At 37.6% G+C, this 25,355-nt stretch overlaps 1 protein-coding gene across 2 annotated transcripts; it reads left to right on the top strand.

Moving 5' to 3' along the window:
* The first annotated feature begins 3,292 nt into the window (after nt 1-3,292).
* On the top strand, nt 3,293-25,035 carry Cbl (E3 ubiquitin-protein ligase CBL). 2 transcript variants are annotated; one of them, XM_073987633.1, is made up of 8 exons: nt 3,293-3,485; nt 3,592-4,302; nt 4,390-4,680; nt 4,784-4,900; nt 4,994-5,118; nt 5,188-5,309; nt 8,054-8,185; nt 23,445-25,035. In XM_073987633.1, the coding sequence occupies exons 2-8, from the start codon at nt 3,755-3,757 to the stop codon at nt 24,939-24,941; spliced, it is 2,832 nt and encodes a 943-aa protein (XP_073843734.1). In that variant the 5' UTR covers nt 3,293-3,485; nt 3,592-3,754; the 3' UTR covers nt 24,942-25,035. The 2 variants fall into 2 exon arrangements, with proteins under 2 accessions (XP_073843734.1, XP_073843733.1); XM_073987632.1 differs by having other exon boundaries at nt 3,440-4,302.
* The last annotated feature ends 320 nt before the right edge of the window (nt 25,036-25,355 follow it).

Genomic DNA, 25,355 nt, shown 5'->3' with positions numbered 1-25,355 from the left:
TGATTTACTATTTTCAAATTTTGTTAAGTGTTTAGATATAGTTTTTGTTAAGGATCCACAAGGTCAGTCAGAATTTAGTTTTTCTTTTCGTCTTTTAACAGGTTAGCCTAGGATTCCTCCAAGAGCTCTGTCAGGATATCTAGGATAGCTTGAGTTTTAGTGTGTTAGTCCATCTTTGGGACCTTTGTTTTGTGACATTCGTTGTGGGTTCTGCTAGGCATATTGTGTCAACCGTTGATAATCAAATTTGGTTTAATAAAACCGTTCGTAAACATTTACTCTGATAATTGAGACTCATACAACATAATTAATACAAAACAATTTTTGATTTATAATAATTGATGATTTATTGATTTTTGTCTTAACCAAAAGAAGAAAAAAATAGAATTAAAAACAAATATAGATTTAGTCTTAGATTTAAGTATGGTTATAAAAATAAATAATGTGACATGGTATATGATGTAATTATGGACTTGTAAATTTTAAGGAGGGAGGTAAAAATAAGGTGAGGTAAGTGGTGGAATGGAAGCGGGAATAGGGGTCATCTACAACAGAGTGGGAACGGATGATCATGGTTGGGTGGGCGGCTATAGTGGCTTCTGGGCCAGGAGTCGACGGGTTATGATGGAAGACTTGTTGTAAAGTTTTTGTATAGATGTCATCGTTTTTTAGTTATTGTTGGCGGTCCTCAGCTCGAGATGTTGGGATGGTACCTACCCCACGAGAGTCGGCAGAGCTAGCTGGCGTTATCTGAGCATCTCCTGGCTGCAACAGTAAGGGACACGTAACAAATAGATCTTGTTTCTGACGTAATAAAAATAATAGAATAAAGACGAAATTTCGAACAGGGTTGCCATCAGTTGGAAATTGGGTCGGCCTTCTTTGTTCTTTTATTTTTTTATTGAAGCAGTAAAGCAAGGCAATCAGGCAAAGCAGCTTATGTACGCAGGCCTTAAGATCCTTTAAGAATCGTTCTAAAGCTTCTTGGGAATTTTTATGTGCCATCGTACATGCGTTCCAGATGATAACTTCTATTTAATATTGCATGTGTGCAATTCAATCAAAAGAATGTCCAGTGGCAACGTAAGGGTCGACTGTGGCGTCCTTGCACCATCTTATAATGTATACCTGATGAAGCTATAGCTATCGATATGTTGCCTTCCATTCTAAAGACTTGCTTTCCAATAAGACCAACGCTTCGTTATGCATAACATGTGGTATTTCCATTGATTTGTAACATATTTCAGAAATTGGGAGTGGTCGGGTCTTACGGCTAAAATATGTACCCAGGGTTGGGGAAACGGACACGTTCGTAAATTTATATAGCCAATTTCCACCAGGGGCCTTCCTTGTACATCATTTGAAAATGACATGGAAATCGGTTCGGAAGTTTTGGAGATATAACGTATTTAAAAAGTGAGCGTGCTAAAAGGGTTTTAAAGTAAGGAGGGCATGGGGGAGGTACTCCGTCCCCTCCGAAATTCAAAAAATATATAGCCTATTTTCACAACAGATGTTCATGGTGGGCCATCGCTGTACAATCTCTGAAATTTTAAAGAAAATCGGCTCAGTAAAGCGAAGACAGAGTTTGAATAAAATAGGGCAAAGGGGAGGTACCCCGCCCCCTCAGAAATTCAACAAAATATATAGCATATTTTTACCAGGGGGTCATCCCTATCCATTCCCTGAAATTTTCAAGAAAATCTGTTTAGTAGTTTTGGATATCTAAGATATTTAAAAAGTGGGCGTAGTCTGGTCCCAAATGAGTTCATAGGGTCGGAGACACAACCACCATTGTCCCCAAATTATTTTTCTCTCCGATGCGTTCTTCAGCTATTTAAAAAAGTGGGCGTGGTCGGGTCTTTAGGCCCCAAATCAGTACCTAGGATCGGAGACACAACAACCGTTGTCACCCAAATTAATTTTCTCTCCGATACGTTCTTCAGTTTTGTTATATTATCGTTTTCAAAGAAATAGGGCATGGGGGAGGTTCCCCGCCCCCCGGAATTCAACAAAGTATATAATATTTTTTCACCACGGGTCCTCCCAGTAGATTCTCTGACATTTTCAAGAAAATCAGTTAAGCAGTTTTTGATATATAAGGTATTTAAAAAAGTGGGCGTGGTCGGGTCTTTAGGCCCCACATCAGTAGCTAGGATCGTAGACACAACAACCATTGTCTCGCAAATTAATTTTCTCTCCGATACGTTCGCCAGTTTTGCTAAAATAGCGCTTTTAAAAAATATGGCATAGGGGAGGTTCCCCGCCCCTTCCGAAATGCAAAAAAATTATAGCCTATTTTCACCACCGGTACATTCTGTGAAATTTTCAAGAAAATCGGTTCAGCCGTTTTTGAGTCTGTACGGAACATACTAACATACACACATTTGGTCTGTTCCAGTACTGCAAGAAACTACTATTTTTTACTATTTTTTCCGATAACATAAAGGAAAAAATGTTATCGTAGTAAAAAATAGTAGCTTCTTGCAGGTTCTGGAACAGAGCAATTGTCTTTTATATGAGAATAGCATTTTTAAAGAAATAGGGTATAGGGGAAGTTCTCCGTCCCTTCCGAAATTCAACTAAATTTGTAGCCTATTTTAACCGGGGACCATCCCTGTACATTCCCTAGCAATTTCAGGAAAATCCGTTCAGCATTTTTTGAAGAAAAGACAAAAATTTCAATTTGAAAAAGTGGGTGTAAAAAGGGGCATGGCCAAATTTTCTTTCCATTAAAACCTAAACCGGGTTATGGCGCACATTTTACAGAAAGAATTACCCAAATCGGTCCAGCCGTTCTCAACTGATGCCATTACCAACGAACGACGTTTGATTTTTATTTATATAGAATTGACTATGGAATTGACAGTGGATTTTTTTATTCACTTATATGTAAACGTTATATAAAATGAAATCATCGCCTTTTTGTTTTTATTCTATTTTTCAGATAAATTGTACGACATTTTTTACGGCAATTTCGATAACTTGATATCCCCAGTGAATATAATCTCTGTTCCTTTACGTTCAAGAATTTTCAAGTTTTGCCACATTTTACTCGAAAAGCGTTCCTTTACTTTAGACCCCATACATGGTCTGTTCCTTTACTTTTCAAAATGGTAAAACCGGCAAAAGTTGTAAAAGTTGTAAACTGCTCGCATATGAACTTTATGGTGTCTGAAGTAAAGGAACGCTTTTCGAGTAAAAAATTGGTAAAACTTGAAGATTATTGCACGTAAAGGAACAGAGCTACAGTTCATATGGCAGCAGTTTACAACTTTTACTACTTTTTTTTACTATTTTCAAAAGTAAAGGAACAGATAGGTTTGGCGATGTATACCGCCATGTGAATACCAACTCTAGTAGTAATGAAATCGATTTTTAATCGCTCGATAATTCATTATCGAAATCGAAACTTGTCTTCGATTATTGTTTTCCGATTAGTTCTATATGGAATAATCGAATTCCCATCACTAAATTAAAATTATGTGAGTATGTGAGAAAAAAGCATTTAAGCGAGACTAAAAACCAAGTTTTTCCATGTTGAAAATCTGTTAATTATTTCGAATTGCATTAAAATTTCCTACCGCGAAGACGAAGAACAACATTACCAGTGAAATTGTGTGTTGTAAGGAAGCGAAATCCAGTTGCTTGTAGCAACTTGCAGTTTTTTTCTGGATAAACGAAGACGAAAACGCAGACAAGAAACGATAAACGAAACGATACCAAAATTGAATCTGGACAGACGACGTAAAAGATGGCGACGAGCCGTACAAGTCGCATACAACAATCGAAAAACATAAGTTCAATATTTTCCAAGCTCCATGCCTCCTTCTCGGAGGCATGTGGACCACAACGTTTGTCCACCGACAAGAAGACACTCGAGAAAACATGGAAATTAATGGACAAAGTGGTCAAATTGTGTCAACAACCCAAAATGAATCTGAAGAATAGTCCACCCTTTATACTGGACATATTGCCCGATACGTATCAACGACTGCGTCTGATCTACTCAAAGAATGAGGATCAGATGCATGTGCTACACAACAACGAACACTTCAATGTGTTCATCAACAATCTGATGCGAAAGTGTAAGCAGGCCATTAAGTTATTTAAGGAGGGGAAGGAGAAAATGTTTGACGAGAACTCTCATTATCGTCGCAATCTGACCAAACTAAGTTTGGTCTTTTCACATATGTTGAGCGAATTGAAGGCTATATTTCCAAATGGAGTCTTTGCCGGCGATCAGTTTCGAATTACAAAAGCAGATGCAGCGGAGTTTTGGAAATCAAATTTTGGCAATAGGTAAGTACACAAATTTGGCCACTACCCCACCCACACTTCCATCAAGTGTAGTGCAGTGAGTAATACGAGCGTTGTGTTTACTTCCAGTACTCTGGTGCCTTGGAAGATATTTCGTCAGGAATTGAATAAAGTACATCCCATATCGTCGGGTTTAGAAGCAATGGCCTTGAAAACGACTATCGACCTAACATGCAACGATTATATATCAAATTTTGAATTTGATGTGTTTTCGAGACTCTTCCAACCTTGGGCCACCCTACTGAGAAATTGGCAAATTTTGGCCGTAACACATCCCGGGTACGTGGCATTTCTTACATATGATGAGGTTAAAGCTCGCCTACAACGTTACATACACAAGGCCGGAAGTTATGTTTTTAGGTATGTCAATGAATGCGGACTAACAGATGAATCATAATAAATAAATGCTTGTGGAGAATTGTTGATGAATAATTCTTTATTTCACTTTATTTATCAACAACAGATTGTCGTGTACACGATTAGGCCAGTGGGCCATTGGTTATGTTACTGCTGATGGTGAGATCCTACAAACGATACCACAAAATAAATCGCTTTGTCAAGCGTTACTGGATGGTCATAGGCGAGTATTTCCAAAAACAAAAAATTCCCCAGCCATCCAATGGTTGAGTTAATTGGCCCTAAATAACATAAAATTAATGTATTTTGTTTATAGAGAGGGCTTTTATTTGTATCCCGATGGCAAAGCCTATAATCCAGATTTGTCTTCAGCTGTACAGAGTCCAACTGAAGATCATATTACCGTAACTCAAGAGCAATATGAACTTTATTGTGAAATGGGTATGTCTGATGGTTTTGGCATTTGTTTATAAATATTTTTAATGCTTTCTTTGCTTTTTGTTTTTGCAGGAAGTACTTTCCAACTGTGTAAGATATGTGCAGAGAATGACAAAGACATACGAATTGAACCTTGCGGCCACTTGTTGTGTACACCATGTTTAACATCGTGGCAGGTGGATTCTGAAGGACAGGTATATATTATCTTTTTCATAATTTGTTCAACCTGTTTATGCTTCCGACGATATTCCTGATCAAAGAATTCAGTTCTGAAGGAAGGAATACAATATGGACTAAAAGCTTTGAATTTCTAAATGAAAACGATGAGTGCTTTAAGTTGATTCCAGATTGCTGAAGTCTTGGATCTGTTGTGCAACGTTAGAACATCAGTAAATCATTGTCAGAATTATCAAATTTTACCATCACCAAATCAACGGATGTTTCCAATAGGTCAAAGGTGTTTAAAACTAACCCGGTGCAAGAATTATTCGGGTAGTGTAGTTCTGCCGAGATGTTTCCGGGATCTATGTTGTTGATGTCGGGAAAAATGGATATCAGCCAGTAGTTGAGCCGTATCGTACTCCATTTTTTTCGAAACCAAAAGGGTCGTTAGAATTAATGCCTCAATGTGGTAATCAACTACTTAACATTTCAATGGTCCATTCCAGTCGCGTCAGTACCCAAAGCATACAATTAAAACGTTTTTTGATGACTTGGCCACAAACAACCGGTTTCAGGGTTGGACACAAGTTGGGTTTATTTATCCCAGGTTTCAAGAATGAGTGACTTAACAGTTCACTACAATTTCCCTGTCTGCTCCGGCTCTATCTCCAGGTCTAGGAATGTGACTGCTTCGATGGGTTGTAACCACAAAGATACTAGAGTTGATTGAGTAGGTTTCGAAGGGCAGTTGAATATGTGCAGTTTATCGTGTGGCCATGTGCCGCATGCTAGGCACATGTTTTACACGGTGTTATTTATAATTTATGTAATTTATACTTTCGCCACAGGAAATTAGACAGCTGCACCGTATCGAACGTAGTTGAGCCAATACTACTCTAGTTTACCTAGAAGGTACCTTGTTGCAGTCCTCAGGGAAGCATATGACAGGTTTGAATATTTTTCAATCGGTTTCAATTATGTTCGCGTTATAACAACAAGGTTTATATACATCCGAAGTGCTGTCTGCTAGGGACTTGAGGACGTTCTTCATACAGCTCAGCTTGTCGCAGACAATGTGGTTAAGCGTACAATGTGAACGTACTGTGTACCATTGACGGAATTCGGTTACCAACACTGTGCGAATCTCCGCAGTCCATGTTGTAAAAAGAGTGGCGAATATTCACATATTCCTCGCGCGGTAAAAGGTTTTAAGATCGATCAAATATCCGTTTAGTCTTTCACAAAGCTAGCGAAGGTACCCGAATCAAAGAGCGGGTAGAGAACGCGACAAAATCGATTAGTTGTCAATGAGAGCCGTACCTAAAATTTTCTGAGCGTCATTTTTGCAGAACATTTCGAAGCTGAAAAAGGTCATCTAGTGGTACTTTTATAGCGGCTCTTAAAATAAAGGACGAAAAGGACTTTGAAGGAAGCGAGTTAGAAGGTCGAAGTGCTCTACGAAAATAATCCTCATTCGATACGACTGCAGACATGTCATCTCAAAAATAAGCTAAAGCAATAGTGAACAAAGATATAACGATAATTCCTGGCGGCTTACAGGGTCTCTAGCAAAAACTTCATCTCGCCATACCGCGGAAGTTTGACTCACGGCGGTTCTGTCCTTCGGGGTTCTTAATATACTCACCAAGGCCTTTCTTCCCCAAGAGGAATTTTCCGTGCCACAGACTCACCTCCATTTTGTTTTCAAACTTGGCCGGACGGTAGTCCACTTGATGTTCTCAAACAGCGTAGAGTGTTTTTTGATAAGTCGAGCGCCACCTTCACTTTTCTATTACACGGCATGTTATTTGAAACGGTTTGTAGTCCTCTGCTGCTTATGAAACCAATGCTGATGGTCGGCAACTGGATATATATTTCTGACGCTGGGGAGGATTTAACGTTGTTGATATCCTTGACTGGCTCCATGGTGAGATACTCAACTACTGGCACATCCCTCTGTTTCAGCATTACCATGGACAATCCGTCAGGGCCCCGCTTTGAATAATTTAAAGTTCCTTATGGAATTTCCAACATCATCCATTGTAAATTGTGTTGGTTCCTCCTCGGCAGGGAGAGATGTAATACGACGTAATACTCTTCTCTGTCACTCCAGGTGATTTCGCCAATTTGTCGATTAAAATAACGTGCGCACCTCTTCGGTTTAGGCAGCGTAACATCGCCAAACGTGGCCAAGGTCCTAACTTCCTCCACCAGATTTCGAGTGTGACTAGACCGTTTTCCACAATTCACTTATTCTCGCTCCAATGTTTAAATGATCTAGCCACTAGTTCCGCTTGTGCTCACTATTTGGTCTCACTTCGGGTTTCGACCAGCAGTGACGATATCTCGAAACGTAATTTCTGCTACCTGAACAGAATTATTGGACAGTTTAGAGGTGACGGAATTGGGCGTTTGAAAGAAGAATTTTTGACAGTTCGTATTTCCCTTAATAAAAGTCGCACAAATATCGAAACACCCTTACTTCCTAATTTATTACCACAGCTATTCCTTGTGGCTTTGATTACATGCCCGAGCAAAAACACCAAAACGATCAAAAAATTCAATGGATTTCAAGTAAAATGGTGTTTCTTCAAAAAAAAAAAAAATAATAATAAATGCTCCTGTCGGATTGGGTCAGCGATTATTTATCTCTCTACTTCCGTTATACGATTAATTTTTTTCATTTATTCAAAAACTCTATTAATCATTAACTAAAACCTGTAAAATTAAATTTAATCTATTTTATTATTTTTTGCAACTTGTTTCTTTTAACCAGGGTTGCCCATTCTGTCGTGCTGAAATCAAAGGTACTGAACAAATTGTTGTCGATGCTTTCGATCCACGCAAGCAACATAATCGCAGTACTACCAATGGACGCCATCAGACAAACGATGATGACGACACTGAGGTATAGTTTAAAGATGATTAGTTCTTAAGTTATTTTGTTTATGATTTTTAAGTTATTTACTACATACAAACAAAAACCGCCCAATCCCACATCTCCATTTCACTTTCAAGTCCCCAAAACAAAAAAGAGTAATGATGAACGAGCGTTATATATAAACCAATTGAGAGAACAAATAGAATATCAACATATTGAGCTCTTTGAAAAAGAGATGTAACATCCTTTTTTGTTTGTAAATTATTTACTTTTTTTGATCGAACAAAGCATGTACTTTTTCGTTTATATATTATTACTACCTTTCAGATCTGTGGATATGATGATGGAGTAAGAGGAGAGAACATGTACAAATATTGAGATTTTGACTGAATTTAGCAAAGCTTTAATTTGAATGAAAACAAAAACGAAACAAAAGAGGAAACAGAAAGCCACAACTTAAAATTTTAGTCACATACACATGTATATTGTCTTTTTGGTTACAGTCTCAATATAGTGCAACACAAAAAAAAAATTGAAAAACAAACCGGAAAAAATTCTCCTACATATACATTTTTTTTTTTATTTATATAAGGCTTAGATTTCCCTTAAATTATTTATTTTTTAGATGTGTATTGTTGTTGCTCTTAAAAACATACTATATCTTGAAAAACAAAACAAACAAAAAAAAACTCACAAACTTTTTTCCAAAAAAAGCTTCATTTGTATATAGCATCTCTTAGTTTTTAAGTTAATTATTGATAATGATGAAGATGAAAATGAAAAGTTACAAAACATACCTACATGCATATTTATTTTTTTTCGTTTTCTCTTTTTATTTTTTATTATTTTCCTTCTTTTTTTTTTTTGAAAATTACTATCCTTTTCGAAGACGATTTTGCTTAATTATAGCGCGTGAGACTTTAGTCCTGTTTTTTAATGAAATTTCTTCCTTAATTTATAGCAATATTTAAGTTGATTTATTAGTAGGTAATTATTATTAGTTAGTTAGTTATACAAGCCTTTTGGCCACTCAAAACAAACTCCATTTTTTTATTATTAGAAAAATCACTTTTCTCTATGAATGATTTGAAATGTTAACGAATTTCTCTTTTTGTTCTTCATAGTTTTCTGTCTCTCTTCCTCTCTTTATATATGTTTGCGTGAAGCAATTCATTTATAAAAAAAATTATACAGTGCTACAAAAACTTTCTACTTCTTTGATTTCCACTCTTCTATAAGCTGTCCCTGGGATCGTTATGATGTTTTCTTTTGGGGGTTTAGTTCGTAATCAAAATACCCGCCACGATTTCTAATGACATATCGATTAACTCTTTGATTTTTAGAGATATCAACATAACCATTTGACACAAGGTAAACTAGAACATCCCAAAACCGATTGCTTAAATAATTCGGCAAAATATGCTAGAGGTTATTCCCATATAAAGCCACTGGTTGTTTAAACCCCACAAAAAATAGTTAAAACATTGACGTTTAACTCGAATATTTTCGCATATTTTGGGGGGTCTTTTGCATTTTCTTATATTATTGTATGTTATCTGTCGTCCACGCTTATAAAGTTTCATTTGGCCTGTGTATTTCCACGCATTTGGCCTAAAACGCAAACAATTCCAAACAATCAATTTTTGTAATTTTCGATTTTGAACGAAAAATTTAAATACGTCCATATAAATTCAAGGCTTTGTTCGGAATGTGGTAAGAGTGTTTTCACTCTAATTTTACCCTCAGCTATGTGCCTAATCGAAATATTACTTTTAGACCCATAGTACAAGGTGGCGCAAAAGTAATCTTCCGATGTTTTTGGCTGTCATTTAAAACAAATGAAAAAGTTTGATTCTTCTTGTGGATTATTTTCATTTGGTCTTTTAATTTTTTTACATCAAGTCGAGAATATGATATCAGATAAATGGCCGCCGCCACAGTTTATTGTCATTTGAGCCCTTTTTATGGCATTTTCCATCACTTTGGCCAAAACTTCCGGTGATATGTCCTCACATTCTTGGCGGATATTGTCTTTAAGAGCTGAAAGAGTCTGAGGATTGTTGACATAAACCCGCGACTTCAAAAAGCCCCATAAAAAGAAGTCTGAAGCGCCTCATCACTCATGATTATTTTTGATGAAACATAATCTTCCTCTTGGTGGATGGCTTGATCGTATGTTAGACGCGATTGGCGGTCAGCATCTAACAGCTGATGCACCGTCTGGACTTTGTACGGAAACATCATCAAATCTTGTTCCAAAATTCGCTGTAAAGACCGTCAACTGATACCCATTTGCGTGGCACGTCGTCTGGTCTATGTCGACGGCGCTTCCATGACACCCTCGGCTACAGCAGCAATATTCTCTGCAGAACGGATACTCCGGGGTCTGCCATGCCTGGCAGCATCTCGTGTTGTGCCAGTCTCTTCGAAGCGAGCGGCTAAACGTCTGCGACGAAATTCACGTTGTGCCAAAGTCATCGACCGATTATTGCTCAAATAAATAGTCACCAATATTCCGCGTTCTGGAGCAGTGTAGCGTAACATTGTTTAGTAACGTGTATTTCGTATGTGTTTACTACAAAAATATCAAAACAGAACTGACATTAGGGGCCAATCGCAAAAATTATAGCATTTTCTGATAGGAAGATTACTTTTGCGCCACCTAGTATGTTTGAAAGCCTGTATATTTAGATGGCTGTGCGCACGGTAACCCTCCAACGTATCAACCAATTTGTTGCTTCGAATATGGGTCATATCGATTCAATCCTCACAAAAGTAAAAGGAGCGCACGGTGACTCTCGAACGAATCAGTCGGTTTGGTTCAAACATTGCATCTCGTGATATTTTTTCCAAATTGAATTTATGATTGTAGATGGGCCCTATTGGTACACTCCTTCGGGTAACTTACCCACAAAAGTTTAAAATTTGTCCCTAATATGGAGTAGCCGATTTGGTCCAAACCCTGCTCATCGCAATATTTCTACCAAACATAGATCAGGTTCGAATATGGACATATCGGCCCACTCAATCGGGTAACTCTTACACAAAGTTTGTTGGAAATGTGCAGTTTAAGACGTGCTCTCGAACCGGCTTGCCTTTTTATACCCTATACCACAATGTGGAAAAGGGTATAATAAGTTTGTTTTCCCAAAAATTCATGTAACGCCGCGAAATATTCGTCGTAGACCCCTCATGTGGTATACCAAACTTCATATCTCGACGAGATAAAGCGATTTAGCGATGTGTGTCCGTCCGTCCGTCTGTCCGTCCATTAAAAATTGTAATCAAGCTAGAGGCCGCAATTATGGACCGATTGTCACGAAATTTAGTATGGAGGTCGGGTTTGGACCAGAATAGAACTGATTAGTTTTTGGCGATGATCGTGAAATGTTAAAGGGATGAAATGGACCAAAAACAAAATTTTTGCTCGATTTTGTAGCCGCTCTGTAGGTCGCAATAATAGTCCGATCGGCGCGAAATTTTAAACGTAGTTTTGGTTTGAGATGAAGAAGTAGCGTGCAAGTCAACGGTATGATCGGATAATATTTAGCGGGTTAAATTGATCAAAACTTTTGTGTGAAAATTGGTAAAATTTCTAATGCACATCTTATAACAGCTAGCCCGGAAAGCTAGTGCACAGGGACAGTGGTATAGGGTATCACATGGTCGGCCCCGTCCGACTATAGTCTGTTCTTACTTGTTTTTTTTTTGAAACAACCCAAATTAAGCCGGTACAAGTTTTTATACCCTCAGCATTTATGCTAACGAGGGTATATACACTTTCATACGGTAAAAATGTGCCTCATCGAAATAATGGTTTTAGACCCTAAGTAAGTTTGGACGAAATGTGTTTCAGACAATTTGGAGTCGATTTATCAATGTGCGTCCTTTTGTCTGTCCGCCTGTCTGTCTGGCTGGCTGGTGGGCACGATAACTCTCGAACGGATGAAGAGAGTAACCGAGTTGGTCCAAAGTTTGCACATCGTGAAATTTCTACCAAACTTAGATGAGGTTCCAATATGGACTCAATCGGCCCACCCCTTCGGGTACCTCCCACACAAAATTTTGGATAAGTTCAGTTTAGGACCTGCTCTCGAATCGCTTTGATTTTTGTTGCAACAAGTTGTATTCATTTCCCCCCAATACGACGGTACAAGTTTCATCAGGGGCAAGTCCATACTTCCTGAGAAAATGGCCGGAAAGGTGCAAAAAGCCCCTATGACACCTTGTGTACTGGTTGGAGCGCAAGACGACTCTCGAATGGATCTGTCGATTTGGTCCAAAATTTAGCCTTCGTAATATTTTATCAAAACATAGTTTAAATTCGAAGATGGGCTATATCGGTCTACTCCTTCAGGTACCTCCCCCCACAAAACTTCAAAAATGTTCGAAATTTTGCGCACGATAACTCTTGAAGGGAGTGACCGAATATGGACTATATTTGTCTACTCCTTCTGGTAACTCTCACACACAATTTCGGATAAGTTCACTTTAAGACCTGCTCTCGAATCACTTTGATTTTTGTTGATGCGATTTGCATTCGCTACCTCCATAACGGCGGAAAAGTTTTTTCAGGGGTAAGTCCATGTTTCTTGGAAAAACATCCCGAAAGGTATAAAAAACCCCTATGTCACCATAAGTGGCGGTCGGAGAGTACGATAACTCTCGAACTGTTCAACCGTTTTGGTCCAACATTTGGTCTTCGTCATATTATATCAAACTTAGTTTCATGGGCAATACCGGTCCACAACTTATATGATATCACTTGAATGGGGCAACCAATTTGGTCCAAACTTTGGATCTGCTAATATTTTATCAAAGTTTAGTTTAACTACTAAAATGGCCCATATCGGTCCTCCCTATGGCTACCTGCCCTACAAAAGTTCAACATTTGTGTCTTAGTGCAGTTAATTCCTAATCCACATTTTTGTCGGCAAGCTCAAATGTCAAAAAAGGGGCCACAAAATTCTGAAGAGACCTTAAATACATTCGATCTGTCCGGGGGTGAAAGTTTCGCTTCACATTGACTGAGGGTATATATCTGTCGGCAAAGCCGACTGACACTTTTTACTTGTTTGAAAAGAACAACCGTTGCCCGAACTTAATTTATGTACGAAAATAAACCATATCGGTCCACTCCATAGGGTACCTGCCTTACAAAAGTTCAACATTTTTGTTTAAGTGCAGTTTAAGGTCTGTTCGAGGATCCTTTGGGAAAATGTTAACGAAGGTACTCCCTCCGAACATAATGGTCCAAAAGCTTGAAATAATTATACGGTGGCCAACTGAAATGACTGGTTGGTGCGATATCTTTCTAAAGGAATGACTTCCAAAATAAGATCTAATTTCAATATTTGAGCTCTAATCCTATTTCATATTTTTATCGTCCAAAAAATGCCACAAAATTCTGAAAACCCCCAAAATACAAATTTTTGGGAATGTTTCAATTTACACAGGCTGAGGGTATATCTCTGCTGGCAAAGCCGGCTAATACCTTTTTCAATTCTTCATTTTGGATTTATGACTGTTTGTAGCACTGTGCAATTTTTCGTTCAGTATAAAAGAAAAACATTTATTTTCACTATACCATCTTTAGATTTAATTCGAAACATTTTAGTTGTAATTCGAGAATGCCATTTGTAATTCGAATTATTCTATTTGTAGTTTCAAATAGAATAATTCGAATTTCAAATGGCATAGTTCGAATTATATATGGAGTAATTCGAATTACAAATAAAATAATGCGAATTGCAAGTGAAATAATTCGAATTATAAATTAAATGTTACGAATTACAAAACAAATTCTCGAATTACAAATAAAATAATTCGAATTACATCTGAAAAAGGTGTAGTTGCTTTAAATATTTCTTCCATTTTTATATATACAGAGTTTTTGTTTATAAGAAATAGTAGTGGCATAATTAGTATGAAAATATATTTTGTTTATTTTGCATTTTCTCCCAAAGATTTGTAGAAATTAGCATTTTTTAAAGAAAATTATTAAGTATAAACAACTAAAATAACGGTAGAAATTTATATAAAAAAACAAAACAAAATACAGGATGTTTCAAGAGGGATGGTTAAACATGAAAAAAATCGAGTAATCTGGTTAGAAGAGAAGGCTCTATTGTACCTTCGGGGATGTTTGAGGAGGGGTCATATGTATGTAGTGTTCCCTGATATTTGGTATGAATTGTTACTGGAAGTTGTCTAGTAACACAATTTTTTCAGAACTTTCAACTTCCGTGAAAGTGATTAAAAAGTTTGTCATTTAAGATTTGTACTTATTGATAAATAAAATAGTGAACATGTCAAGATATGTATTTGAATTTAGTGATAATTTTGATCTGTTATTAAAAGTTACTATTTCATATTTTATATGTTTCTGGTATTTTTCATTGGCCTTTTGTTAAGAAATCCCCATACACCTCAGATGAGAGGAGATTAGAAATATTCATTTTTTTATTTCATTCTCATGATATGGAAAGTCTTCATTTCATATTTATCCACACATTTTGGGACATCCTGTGTACATAGAAATAAAGAAAAACATACATATACTGTGCATGATAATGGCTAAATAAGGAAAACATTTGAATAAAATTTTAAAATGTTTTTTCTTCAAACGCTGATAAAGTAATTCTTTTCACACCACACACCCACAAATTATTCACATAAATATTATGATAATTGTTTATAAATGTTTTAGTTCAATTATCTTGTTTTCTAAGGAGTCTCGTGTACACATTTTATAAGACTGTTTTATAAACAAAAAGGAAAAAAAAATAATATAATAAAAAATATGATATTAACCCTAAAGACCCACTACGTGGTATGTCCATGGAACAACTTAGCCACAAGTTTAAAATCATTGATTTCATTAATATCTGATTTCAGTTTCAGTGGCTTAAGGGTTAAGATGCAGTACTCGGCTATTGACATTAGTTTTACCACCACGCCTGAGGCTGTACGAAAGTAAATCAAAACAAAAAAAAATCATTTAAGTTAGTCTTTAATGATATGATGATATTGCCTTAACTTCTCGAATTTGAATACAAATAAAAGCCTAAACTTCCAGTTTCAATTATTTTCCTTATTTTTTTTCATTTTTTCTTTATTTTATATTTTTTTGTTTATTTAGAAACTATAACCGAATTGTTAAAAGAATAAAATTGAAGTAATGTTTTCTTGTAAATTATACAATAGCTAAAGTTTAAATGATGGAAATTGTTCAATTTATACTATCACTTCTTTCTCCCCCATTGTGTATTAAACTAATTGTATAAAATATGATTATTTTAATTAATTATTTAATTAACTATCTCTACTACACTCACTCTACTCTTTATTGCCTATTTTATTTTTATTATTATTTTTTTCTTACTGTAAACTATCCTTGTTCTTGTTTTTATGTGTGTATTTTATAAATATTATATAACAAATCAAAAAAAAAAAAAGAAACTACACATATATTCTACATAAATATATATTTACATATATACTAAATAAAAATTAAAACAATTATTTAACAAAAAAATTCATAAAATTTGTTTATATTTTCTTTTACATTTTGTTTTTGATTTGGTTTTCCCTTTTCTTCCCCTGATGGCGTTTCTTCTTGTTTTGTGCATGTTGCATATTGTTTGTTTTATTTATCTACACCTCGTTTGTTTGCGTTTTTTTGATTGTCTAATGTTTGCCTCTCCCTCTCTGTGCCTTTCTATTTGTTAATTGTTTGTTTATCTCCAGCAGCATACATAAATTGCTGATAAATATTATTTTGTATTTGGCATGCCAGAATTTCATGCTGTGATTTGCTATATTTTTATCACAACTGCAAATAATGCAAATATAGGCGCGAAAATATGATTTCTTTTATCGAGTTTCGTCGTATCAGTTTTCAAAATTAAACATGCAAAATGTTCTTTATCATTCTTTAATTGTTATAACAATGCTTATCAAATGTTATATGTACATACATGTTTCTCCTTAAAACATTATCCGGAAAAAAATTAAACCTCTTTTTTAGATGGTCATAATATCGATTATCTACGTGTGTGTTCAATATGAGATGAAATTAATTTTTTCATACAAAAATATTTGTTCACAGCTTCCATTGAAGACAGTGCTTCGACTAGAATTGGAGTTTTTGCTGTCTAAACGTTTCTCAGGATGTATGGACTTTTTGAAAGGAGTATATGCTTATAATCATGACCACATCCTTGAAGATTAAGTTTTTTTTTTCATTTTATATGTTCGTTACAATGTTGATTCAGCAAATAAATTAAATTTCAAAAAATATACCCTCCATTATTTAGTCGAAGGTATAAAAACGCTAATGGTGTAGATTTTATCGTGTATCAATGGTCAACCAGAGGTCTCGACAGTATCACGTTTTCAATTCAAAGCATTATCAATTTCTGTTAAACTAGCACCGATGTCCTAAATGTTTAAGCGACCAAAAAATAAGTCAGGATTTCGGGCAAAACTGGAGAGAATCGGAGAGGTATAAACAGATACCTATCTTTTCATTACTTAATAATTATATACATTGCAATTTATTATAAAGAAACTAGCCGACCCGGTCCGCGTTGCTGGCCCTTGAAACAGTTTTATATTACCTTTTCTTAAGTCATCAATTGCATATATTTTTCTTGCATCGCTAATTAGTCGGGATCTGCAAGTGACTATAAATAAAAAATCTTCAGAAATGTTGGTGTCGATATGCAATTTTAACATACCGCCAAAGAACTGATGACTTGATATAAATCATCTGCTGGAAGTGTTTGTCTGAAACTAAACGAGAATTGCTTCTTAAATCCTTCAAGAATCGATCTAAAGCTTCTAAGGAATTTTTATTTCATTGATATGAGTGTGCAGTGGCAACTAAAGGGCCGACTGTGTCGTCCTTTCACCTGCTTATAATGTATATCTTATATACCTGATCAAGCTATAGCTATCGGTATGTTGCCTTCTAATCTAAACACTTGCTTTCCTAAAAGACCAAACTTCGTTATGCATAACATCTGGTATTTCCATTGGTTTGTAATACATGGGAGTGGTCGGGTCATATGGCTAAAATATGTACCCAGAGGTGGGAAACGGAAACGTTCGTAAGTTTTACATATATAGCGCATTTACAAGATAGGGTACAGAGGATGACCCGCTCCTCCGAATTCAATAAAATGTATGGCCTATGACATGGAAATCGGTTCACAAGTTTTTTAGATAAAACGGCTTACACTCCTGTCGTAATCGTTACCAAATAAATTTGCTTTCATGCATGTGTCCGGACCAACCCAAATGATAGTTAGCGAAAGGATGACTTCGCCAACAAAATTTTTTCCCGAAGCAGTAGAATTTGTTTTGTTAATCATTCTGGTAAACTGACAGTCCCCAGCCTTCTCCGAGCAATTCGGATGAATATATAGCATTTCCTATGTCAACAGGAATTACCCAAGATGAATCTAATAGGCCTCTCTGGCGAGAGTCACAATGTAACTCTCGATTGTTGTTGTAATCTTTTTAGGCCTACAAAGTGTTTCTTCAGTTTGGTTGTGATTTCCATGCGTTTTGGACAAAACGCACCACCCTTTCCATGGATTTGGTTTCCGCCCCTCCGAAATTTAACAAAATATGCAGCTAATTTTAATCCGGGGATATCCCGGTATATTCTCTATAATTTTCAGGAAAATCGGTCTTTAGGTCCCAAATAAGTACTTAGGGTCGGAGATTCAACCACCGTAGCCCCGCAAATTAATTTTCTAACCGATACGTTCGTAAGTTTTGCAAAAATAGCGTTTTTAAAAAAATAGGACCAAGAGGAATTCAACACTGGTCATCCCCATACATTCTTTGAAATTTTCAGGAAAATCGTTCCAGTAGTTTTGAATATAAACATATTTAAAAAGTGGGCGTGCTAAAATATTGTTTTTAAAAAAAGTGGGACATGGGGGAGGTACACCGCCCCCTCCAAAATGGAACAAAATATATAGCCTTTTTTACCGGTGTTTCCTGCACATTCTCTGAAATTTCAAGAAAATCGGATTAGTAGTCTTGGGTATATAACACATTTAAAAAAGTGGGCGTGGTCCGGTCTTTAGGCCTCAAATGAGTAGGGTAGGGTGAGGTTCGGAGTGTGGAAGTTCGGAATGGGGTGGTGTAGAGCAGGGTGGAGAGAGGGTGGAAGTTCGGAGCAGAGTGGTTCGGAAGGTGGAAGTTCGGAGCAGGGTGGATTTAAGGGTGGATGTTCGGAGCTGGGTGGTTCGGAGCGGGGTGGTTTGAAGCGGTGTGATTCGGAGGGTGGTAGTTCGGAAGAATTAATTCAATCGTTCATTTCAGTTTAGCTTAAATAGCTTTTTTAAAACATCAGACATAGGGGAGGTACCCCGCCCTCCGAAATTCAACAAAATTTATAGCTTATTTTCACCACGGGTCCTCCCTGTTCATTCTCTGAATTTTTCAGGGTGAATCGGAGGATGAAAGTTCGGAGCGGGGGGGTTCGGAGGGTAGAAGTTCGAAGCAGGGTGGTTCGGAGGGTGGAAGTTCGGAGCAGAGTGAATCGGAGGATTGAAGTTTGGAGCGGGGGGGTTCGGAGGGTGGTTGGTCGGAGCGGGATGGTTCAGAGGGTAGAAGTTCGAAGCAAGGTGAATCGGAGGGTGGTTGGTCGGAGCGGGATGGTTCAGAGGGTAGAAGTTCGAAGCAAGGTGAATCGGAGTGTGGAAGTTCGGAGCTGGGTGGTTCGGAGGGTGGAAGTTCGGAGCGGGATGATTCGGAGGGTGGAAGTCCGCAGCAGGGTGGTTCGGAGGGTGGTAGTTCAGAAGAATTAATTCAATCGTTCGTTTCAGTTCTGTTAAAATAGCGTTTTTAAAAAATCAGACATAGGGGAGGTACCCCGCCCCACCGGAATTCAACAAAATTTACAGCTTTTTTTCACCATGAGTTCTCCCTGTACATTCTCTGAACTTTTCAGGAAGATCGGTTCAGTAGTTTTGGAAATGTAACATATTTAAAAAGTGGGCGTGCTAAAATACATTTTTTTAAGTAGGGCATAGGAGAGCGAGACCATACTTCATTAGGTAATGACACAAAAGCTCAAAAACTCTTGCTGGTACCAACTAAAATGACTGATAAGGACGATAACTTACGATCTGGGGAAACTTTTCACCTCGCAAAATGTCTTTCGAACGTACATCAACTTACAAAAAGGCCTATATCGCCCAACGCCTTGGGGCACCACCCTAAGAAAAGATGAAAATGTTAAGGACTGATTGAGGATCGTTTTGCAATTTTAATTGAAGCTACTCCTCTCGGTCCAGTTTACAGCGATATGTCTTTGTCTATGACTGGTGGGCGCGACAGGGAGTGACTCACATTGGTCCTACCTAATATTTCTCTCAAACTTAAATTAAGTTCAAAGGATATCTCGGACAACTCTTCCGGTACCTCCCTCACAAATGTTTAAGTGTAATTTAATGGCTGTTCGAGGACTGGAAGGAGGATTTTGACATGGATCACCGGAGTGTCCATCTCGTCGTCAGTTAGGGAAAGTTTAAATATCGGGATACTGTTTTTCGGTGGTTTGCAATTTCCGTTTTCTCGGTTCCGATTCTTTTCGAAAATATTCTGCTGTGTAGCTTTATTGGTGTTAGTCGCATCTATTAGGAGCTTTTAAGTACCCTTGCGCACTCGTTTTTGGAAATGAGCACCATGGTGATGGAGAATCAAGCATGTGTGCATTCTGAAAAAGGAAAGGAAAATGTGAAAGCAGTGCAAGAGAAGGTGTAGAGATAAAAGGACAAGAGGTATATAGAAGAAATTAGTCGAACTGATTATATGATCTAAAGGAAGCTGCACATAGCCCTTTCGTCTTCACAGAGAAACCTACCGCAATTCTGTAACTGATTTTTGCTGTTATCGATAATCGGCGGTAAAATTAAAATGCTTATAATTTCGATAATTAACGAAATTTTTCGGTAAGTTAACGATGAATAAAAAGTAGTCGCTAGCCTCTACCGACACAAACAGTGATGCCAACCTTTCTTAATGTTTTTAGTCATAATTTTAATTTTACCGATTTTTGTCGGTAACAGCAAAAATGAGTTACAGAATCCCACTACTGATCTATGAATTGCTAAGTGAGTATATGTACGCTGTTCTACGTCCTGAGGTTACCTGCCAGATTGACCTCGATACCTGGAATCTAGGTTCGTAATATCAGTTCCTTGCGGTTTTCGCAAAATAAAACTTGCTGAGTTTGTCAGGACAGAAGCTTAGCGACGGTTCCAAACAGTTTTCCACCAGTAGGTCGAAGAATTGAAAAGCCCGTTCTGCTAGTTCACTGACAATCTCATTTCCCTGAAAAACACTGGCTATGAAGAATTGTCTGCCTTGTCCCCTTTGGGATGATTGTGGAACAATTATAAAATTTTTCATAGCACTCCCCAGATGTCGTCCCTTCCTCCATCTTCGACCTCTCGGTGAAAAAGGAATGCATCCACTCATGCATCATGATTATATTTGCTTGTTCATGCCGTGAACCATGCCACATATGTAGCTCTCAGAGACTAAAAGTCCCTCTGGATGACTGACAATCAACCAGAATATCATGGGGTCGAATATTCAGTGGTTTTAAGAAATCCCGCACAGTGTACAATGTTTAAATTGGACAGGATCAAATTATTGTTCTAGGCTTCCCACCAGGCAAGACATCCATCCGTAGGTTAAGATGAGACAGAGTCGGCGATAAAAAGGAGAAGCCACATTATTGTGCTAAAAAATAGAATTCTTCTTCTTTTTCTTACTTCCTAGAGGAGCATAGGGCCTCTACAGGTTTCTGAAACATGAAGTGCTCCCTCCCATACTCGTGGAGCTTGCCGCAGTTGCGGGGCGATTTCGCATATGCCTGCGACATCCTGAAAGAATTCAGTTTCTTTCGGTTCTTTCTTTCATGTGTTTGGTGACAAAATTTGTCAGGATTTCTTCTTTGCTTGTGAGCACAAGCTTAGAGGGTCAGGCACTCCACAACGTCTAAGCATGTGCGTTAACTTCTTGGAAGCCTGTGGGAACCACCAATATGGGCTCATCCGCTGCCATCTCTACTGCCTTGTCCACCATAACAACGCAGATATCTGTAGATACTATTCCTCAAGTACTTGGAGTTGGGTTTTACAGATCACGGTGCTCTTGAACCAACTTTAAATGAAAGGAGCTTACACAATGTGACCTTTGTTCGCGCAAACGGGGCTCTGTCAACCGATCATGGGCGGTATAACCCTAACTCGCTGCATGGAAGAAATACCTGCAGCACTACAAAAATATCTCACGGTGCTCTTGAACCAACTTCAAATGAAAGGAGCATACACCTGGAAAGTTTTTGAGGATTCTGAAACTAAAATGTTCATAGATGAGAAAACCACAAGTCCTATCCAAATGTGTCTAAAGAAAATGTTGTAGCTGTGAAAATTCTCTAGAGGATTGACCGTTATGATTTGTTCCTAGTTTTTAGCATTTTTGAGAGATCGAAGTTTAGTAGTGTGATTCTCTAACAAATGTTTTTAATTTACCGACAAAAATCGGTAAAATTGAAATGCTTATAATTTCGCTAATTGACGACGTTTTTCTGTAAGTTAGCGACGAATAAAAAGTAGTCGTAAAGTTCTACCGATAGTAACAGTGTTGTCAACTTTTATGTAAACTTTTCATTCATAATTTTGCGTTTTAATGTTACCGATTTTTGTCGGTAAATCAAAAAATGAGTTGAAGAATCGCACTACTGAACTTCTATATCTCAAAAATGCTAAAAGCTAGGAACGAATCATAACGGTCAATCCTCTAGAGAATTTTAACAGCTACAACATTTTCTTTAGACCCATTTCGATAGGACTTGCGGTTTCCAAGCAAAATCGCGAAAACCTAAAATAAACCTAAAAATGTGAACTTTGAGCGCGATTTATTTAAAAATCTCTCCAGCGTTTTTTCTTGTTTTTGGGACAGCGATTGCTGTTTCAGAATCCGCAAAAACTTGCCAGGTGTAAGCGGTTATTTGACGTTGTTTAGTAAGGAGGCGATACATTCAGTGCATTGTCCCAATTTGAACTTCTATATCTCAAAAATGGTAAAACCTACGAAAATATCATAAAGGTCAATCTTGTAGAGAATTTTCACAGCTACAATATTTTCTCTAATCCCATTTCGAAAGGACTTGCGGTTTCCAAGCAAAATCGTGAAAACCTAAATAAAGACCAAAAATGTGAACCTTTACCGCGATTTATTTAAAAAGCGCTCCGGCGATTTTTTGTTTTTTGATTTTTCTCATCTATGAATATTTTAGTTTCAGAATCCGAAAAAACTTCCCAGGTGTATGCTCCTTTCATTTAAAGTTGGTTCAAGAGCGCCGTGAGATATGTTGGTAGTGCTGCAAGCATTTCTTTCATGCAGCGAGTTAGGGTAATACCGCCCATGATCGGTTGCCAGAGCCTCGTTTGCGCGAACAAAGGACACCAAGTCACAAGTAGACAGTGAGAGAGGTTGACTTTTGAAGAGGATTAGCTAGCTATGTGAACAAGTATATTATTCGTATCCGCAACACTCTTCCGATTGTCATCCAAAAAATAAAAATAGAATTTCCCTGCACTTATTGACAGGAGAGAACTATTCCTTGCCCATGCAGGTATGTTCGTGGGATTTTTTTATTCAAGTCGTCAATTTGTGTTGGTTTGAGTTCGAGAATGGTGACCCATATAAAGCTGTTAACACTTATATATGTAACTGTAATAAAAGTGATGAAATCAGATCGGATAGCTTTAATTTTTGTTTTTTTTTTTCAGATAAATTTAAATATTATTTGACATATTGTTTCCTTCTATTTCGACCTTTCGAAATTGTACGAGCAATATTCCCTTTCAAACGTTCATGATTTGTTGTAACACACTTTTAAGCGGGGTACACACGATCAGTTTTGGCTGTCGATTTTTCGGAATTATCGATAACTGTCCAGCAACCACAAAATATTTTGTGGTTGCCTGATGACTGACAAAAGTGAACGGCCACACTGGCAAGCAACCGATTATTTGAGCAAAACTGACAGTCAAAACTGATCGTGTGTACCCCGCTTTACGCAACAGACTACCAGTAGAATATTCACACTCACATTCATCCACCCTATTATATGTTCGCAATCATCCCTTTTTTGAGTTTTTTTGTTTCGTTGAAAAAAAAAACTATAAATGCTCTTCACACGACATTTCATAACCTTGCCCTGATCTGGTCTTTTATATCTCAATAGGATACTGGTGATTTTAATATAGCCACATCATCATTACATGCTCTAAGCAACAACATGACCTCATCAACACATTCCTCGGATAAGCATAGTCCACATACATCTCCGCGTTTTTCCCGACGCAGTACCACGCCCAGCTTGATGGCAGTACAAAACGATTTATATGCTGGGAATATACCTACCTTGTCTTTGGCAGGTCAACAACAAGCCGCAACGGCCAACTATATTAGTGCAGCAACAGTATTATCAGGTGGCGGCAGTGGTGGAACTCATCAACCACCACCATCGGCACCACCAATGAATGTGGTAAATGGTAGTGCAGTTTCCCTACAGGGAACCGCACCAGCAACCAATAACTCTTCAACAACATCAACGTCGTCTTCATCGGTGGTTGGTGGTATAGCCTCACAAAAATCAACAAATCGCATGAGTGCTCCACTTATGGGCACCAATGCTGTTATTGTGGCCGGTTATGGCCAGAAGATAGCCAACAAAACAGACATCAGCAATGACAACTCAAACTCATCGTATGCAATACTACAAAATCTACAAGAATCCCAGGCTATTGTCTGCAAAGAGGCCCAAAAGCGAGAGGCAAATTCTGCTGCATTGGCCGCCACAGCATCAGCTCCATCATCGGCTCCACCATTGCCGCCAAGAAAATCATCACCAGGCGCCGAAAATAATCTAACTAGTCCCACAAATGGTGCCATGAATGGTGGTGGGGCCATACAAAAGTCAAGCCTACCACAAACCAGCAAAAGCGTGGACAATATTGCAGCTACCTTGGGTGAAATTTGTGTGCCGAAGACCACAGCCCCACCCATACCGCCACACAATAGTCATGTGGATAGTTTGGCCGAGGAAATGAGAACACAACGTATAACAACAACAACGCCAATTGCGGCAACGACAATATCTACAACAACCACAGCAAACATGGGAGGCAGTCTGCTCGATGATGATATAGTCGGGCCAGCTGAAACTATAACGGGTGTCATAGATACCCGGCCCTTGGAGGCGAGATCAACAATAATTGCCAACTATACACAGATCTGCAGCACTACCACATGCAGCAGCAGCAGCATCAGCAATACCATCAACAGCAGCACTACTTCAGCATCCTCTACAGCAAATTCTTCCAATTGCAATAACAACACACGTAATGACCTTAAAATGACAAGCAATGAACGTTCCATTAGTTTGGACAACAACAGCAGCAGCGTCAAATCATCATCCGCTGTGCAACAGAAGCAGCAACAGCAGCACCATCATCATCACAATCATCAGCCTTTACTTTATGAAAATATATCCATTAATCAAAAGGTCGTTGGCGACTGTACCGTACCCTATGAGAATATCAATTTGGAATATATAGCCCGTCTCATGAACGAGGGCTATTCGAAGGAGAATGCCATAACGGCCTTGGGTATATCACGTAATAATATTGAAATGGCTTGTGATATTCTGCGAGAATTTGTTGCAAAAAATAGTGTTTAAGCAAAAAATATCATCGTTTTTCGTTTGGGTTCACAAAAAACAACAACAACAAAGCAAGAGTAGAATACATAGACACATAAATGCAAAAAAGAAATTACATACAAATGTATGTATACAAATACAAATTAAGAAGAAACAAACAACTATTATTTATTCAAAATTTAATTAAAGACACACATTTAAATCTGAACACTATTCTCAGGACTCTTAGTCCTGCGCTAGTAAACACAATCCATTTAATGACACAATGCTACAAAAACACAAAAATTGAAAAAAAAAAACGTAAATAATTAATAATTAAATACTGAGGAAAATCTTCCGATTTCAGAAACTCATAATATACTATTAAAAGTGAGGTTATGTTTCAAGCTTTTTATACCCTCCACCATAGTATGGAGGGTATATTAAGTACAC

This window comes from Musca autumnalis, unplaced genomic scaffold, assembly GCF_047663935.1.
Source record: "Musca autumnalis isolate F117 unplaced genomic scaffold, ASM4766393v1 scaffold_4, whole genome shotgun sequence".
Taxonomy (NCBI): Eukaryota; Metazoa; Arthropoda; class Insecta; order Diptera; family Muscidae; genus Musca; species Musca autumnalis.
Note: the sequence above shows the minus strand (reverse complement) of the source record. Positions and strands in the feature narration are given on the sequence as shown.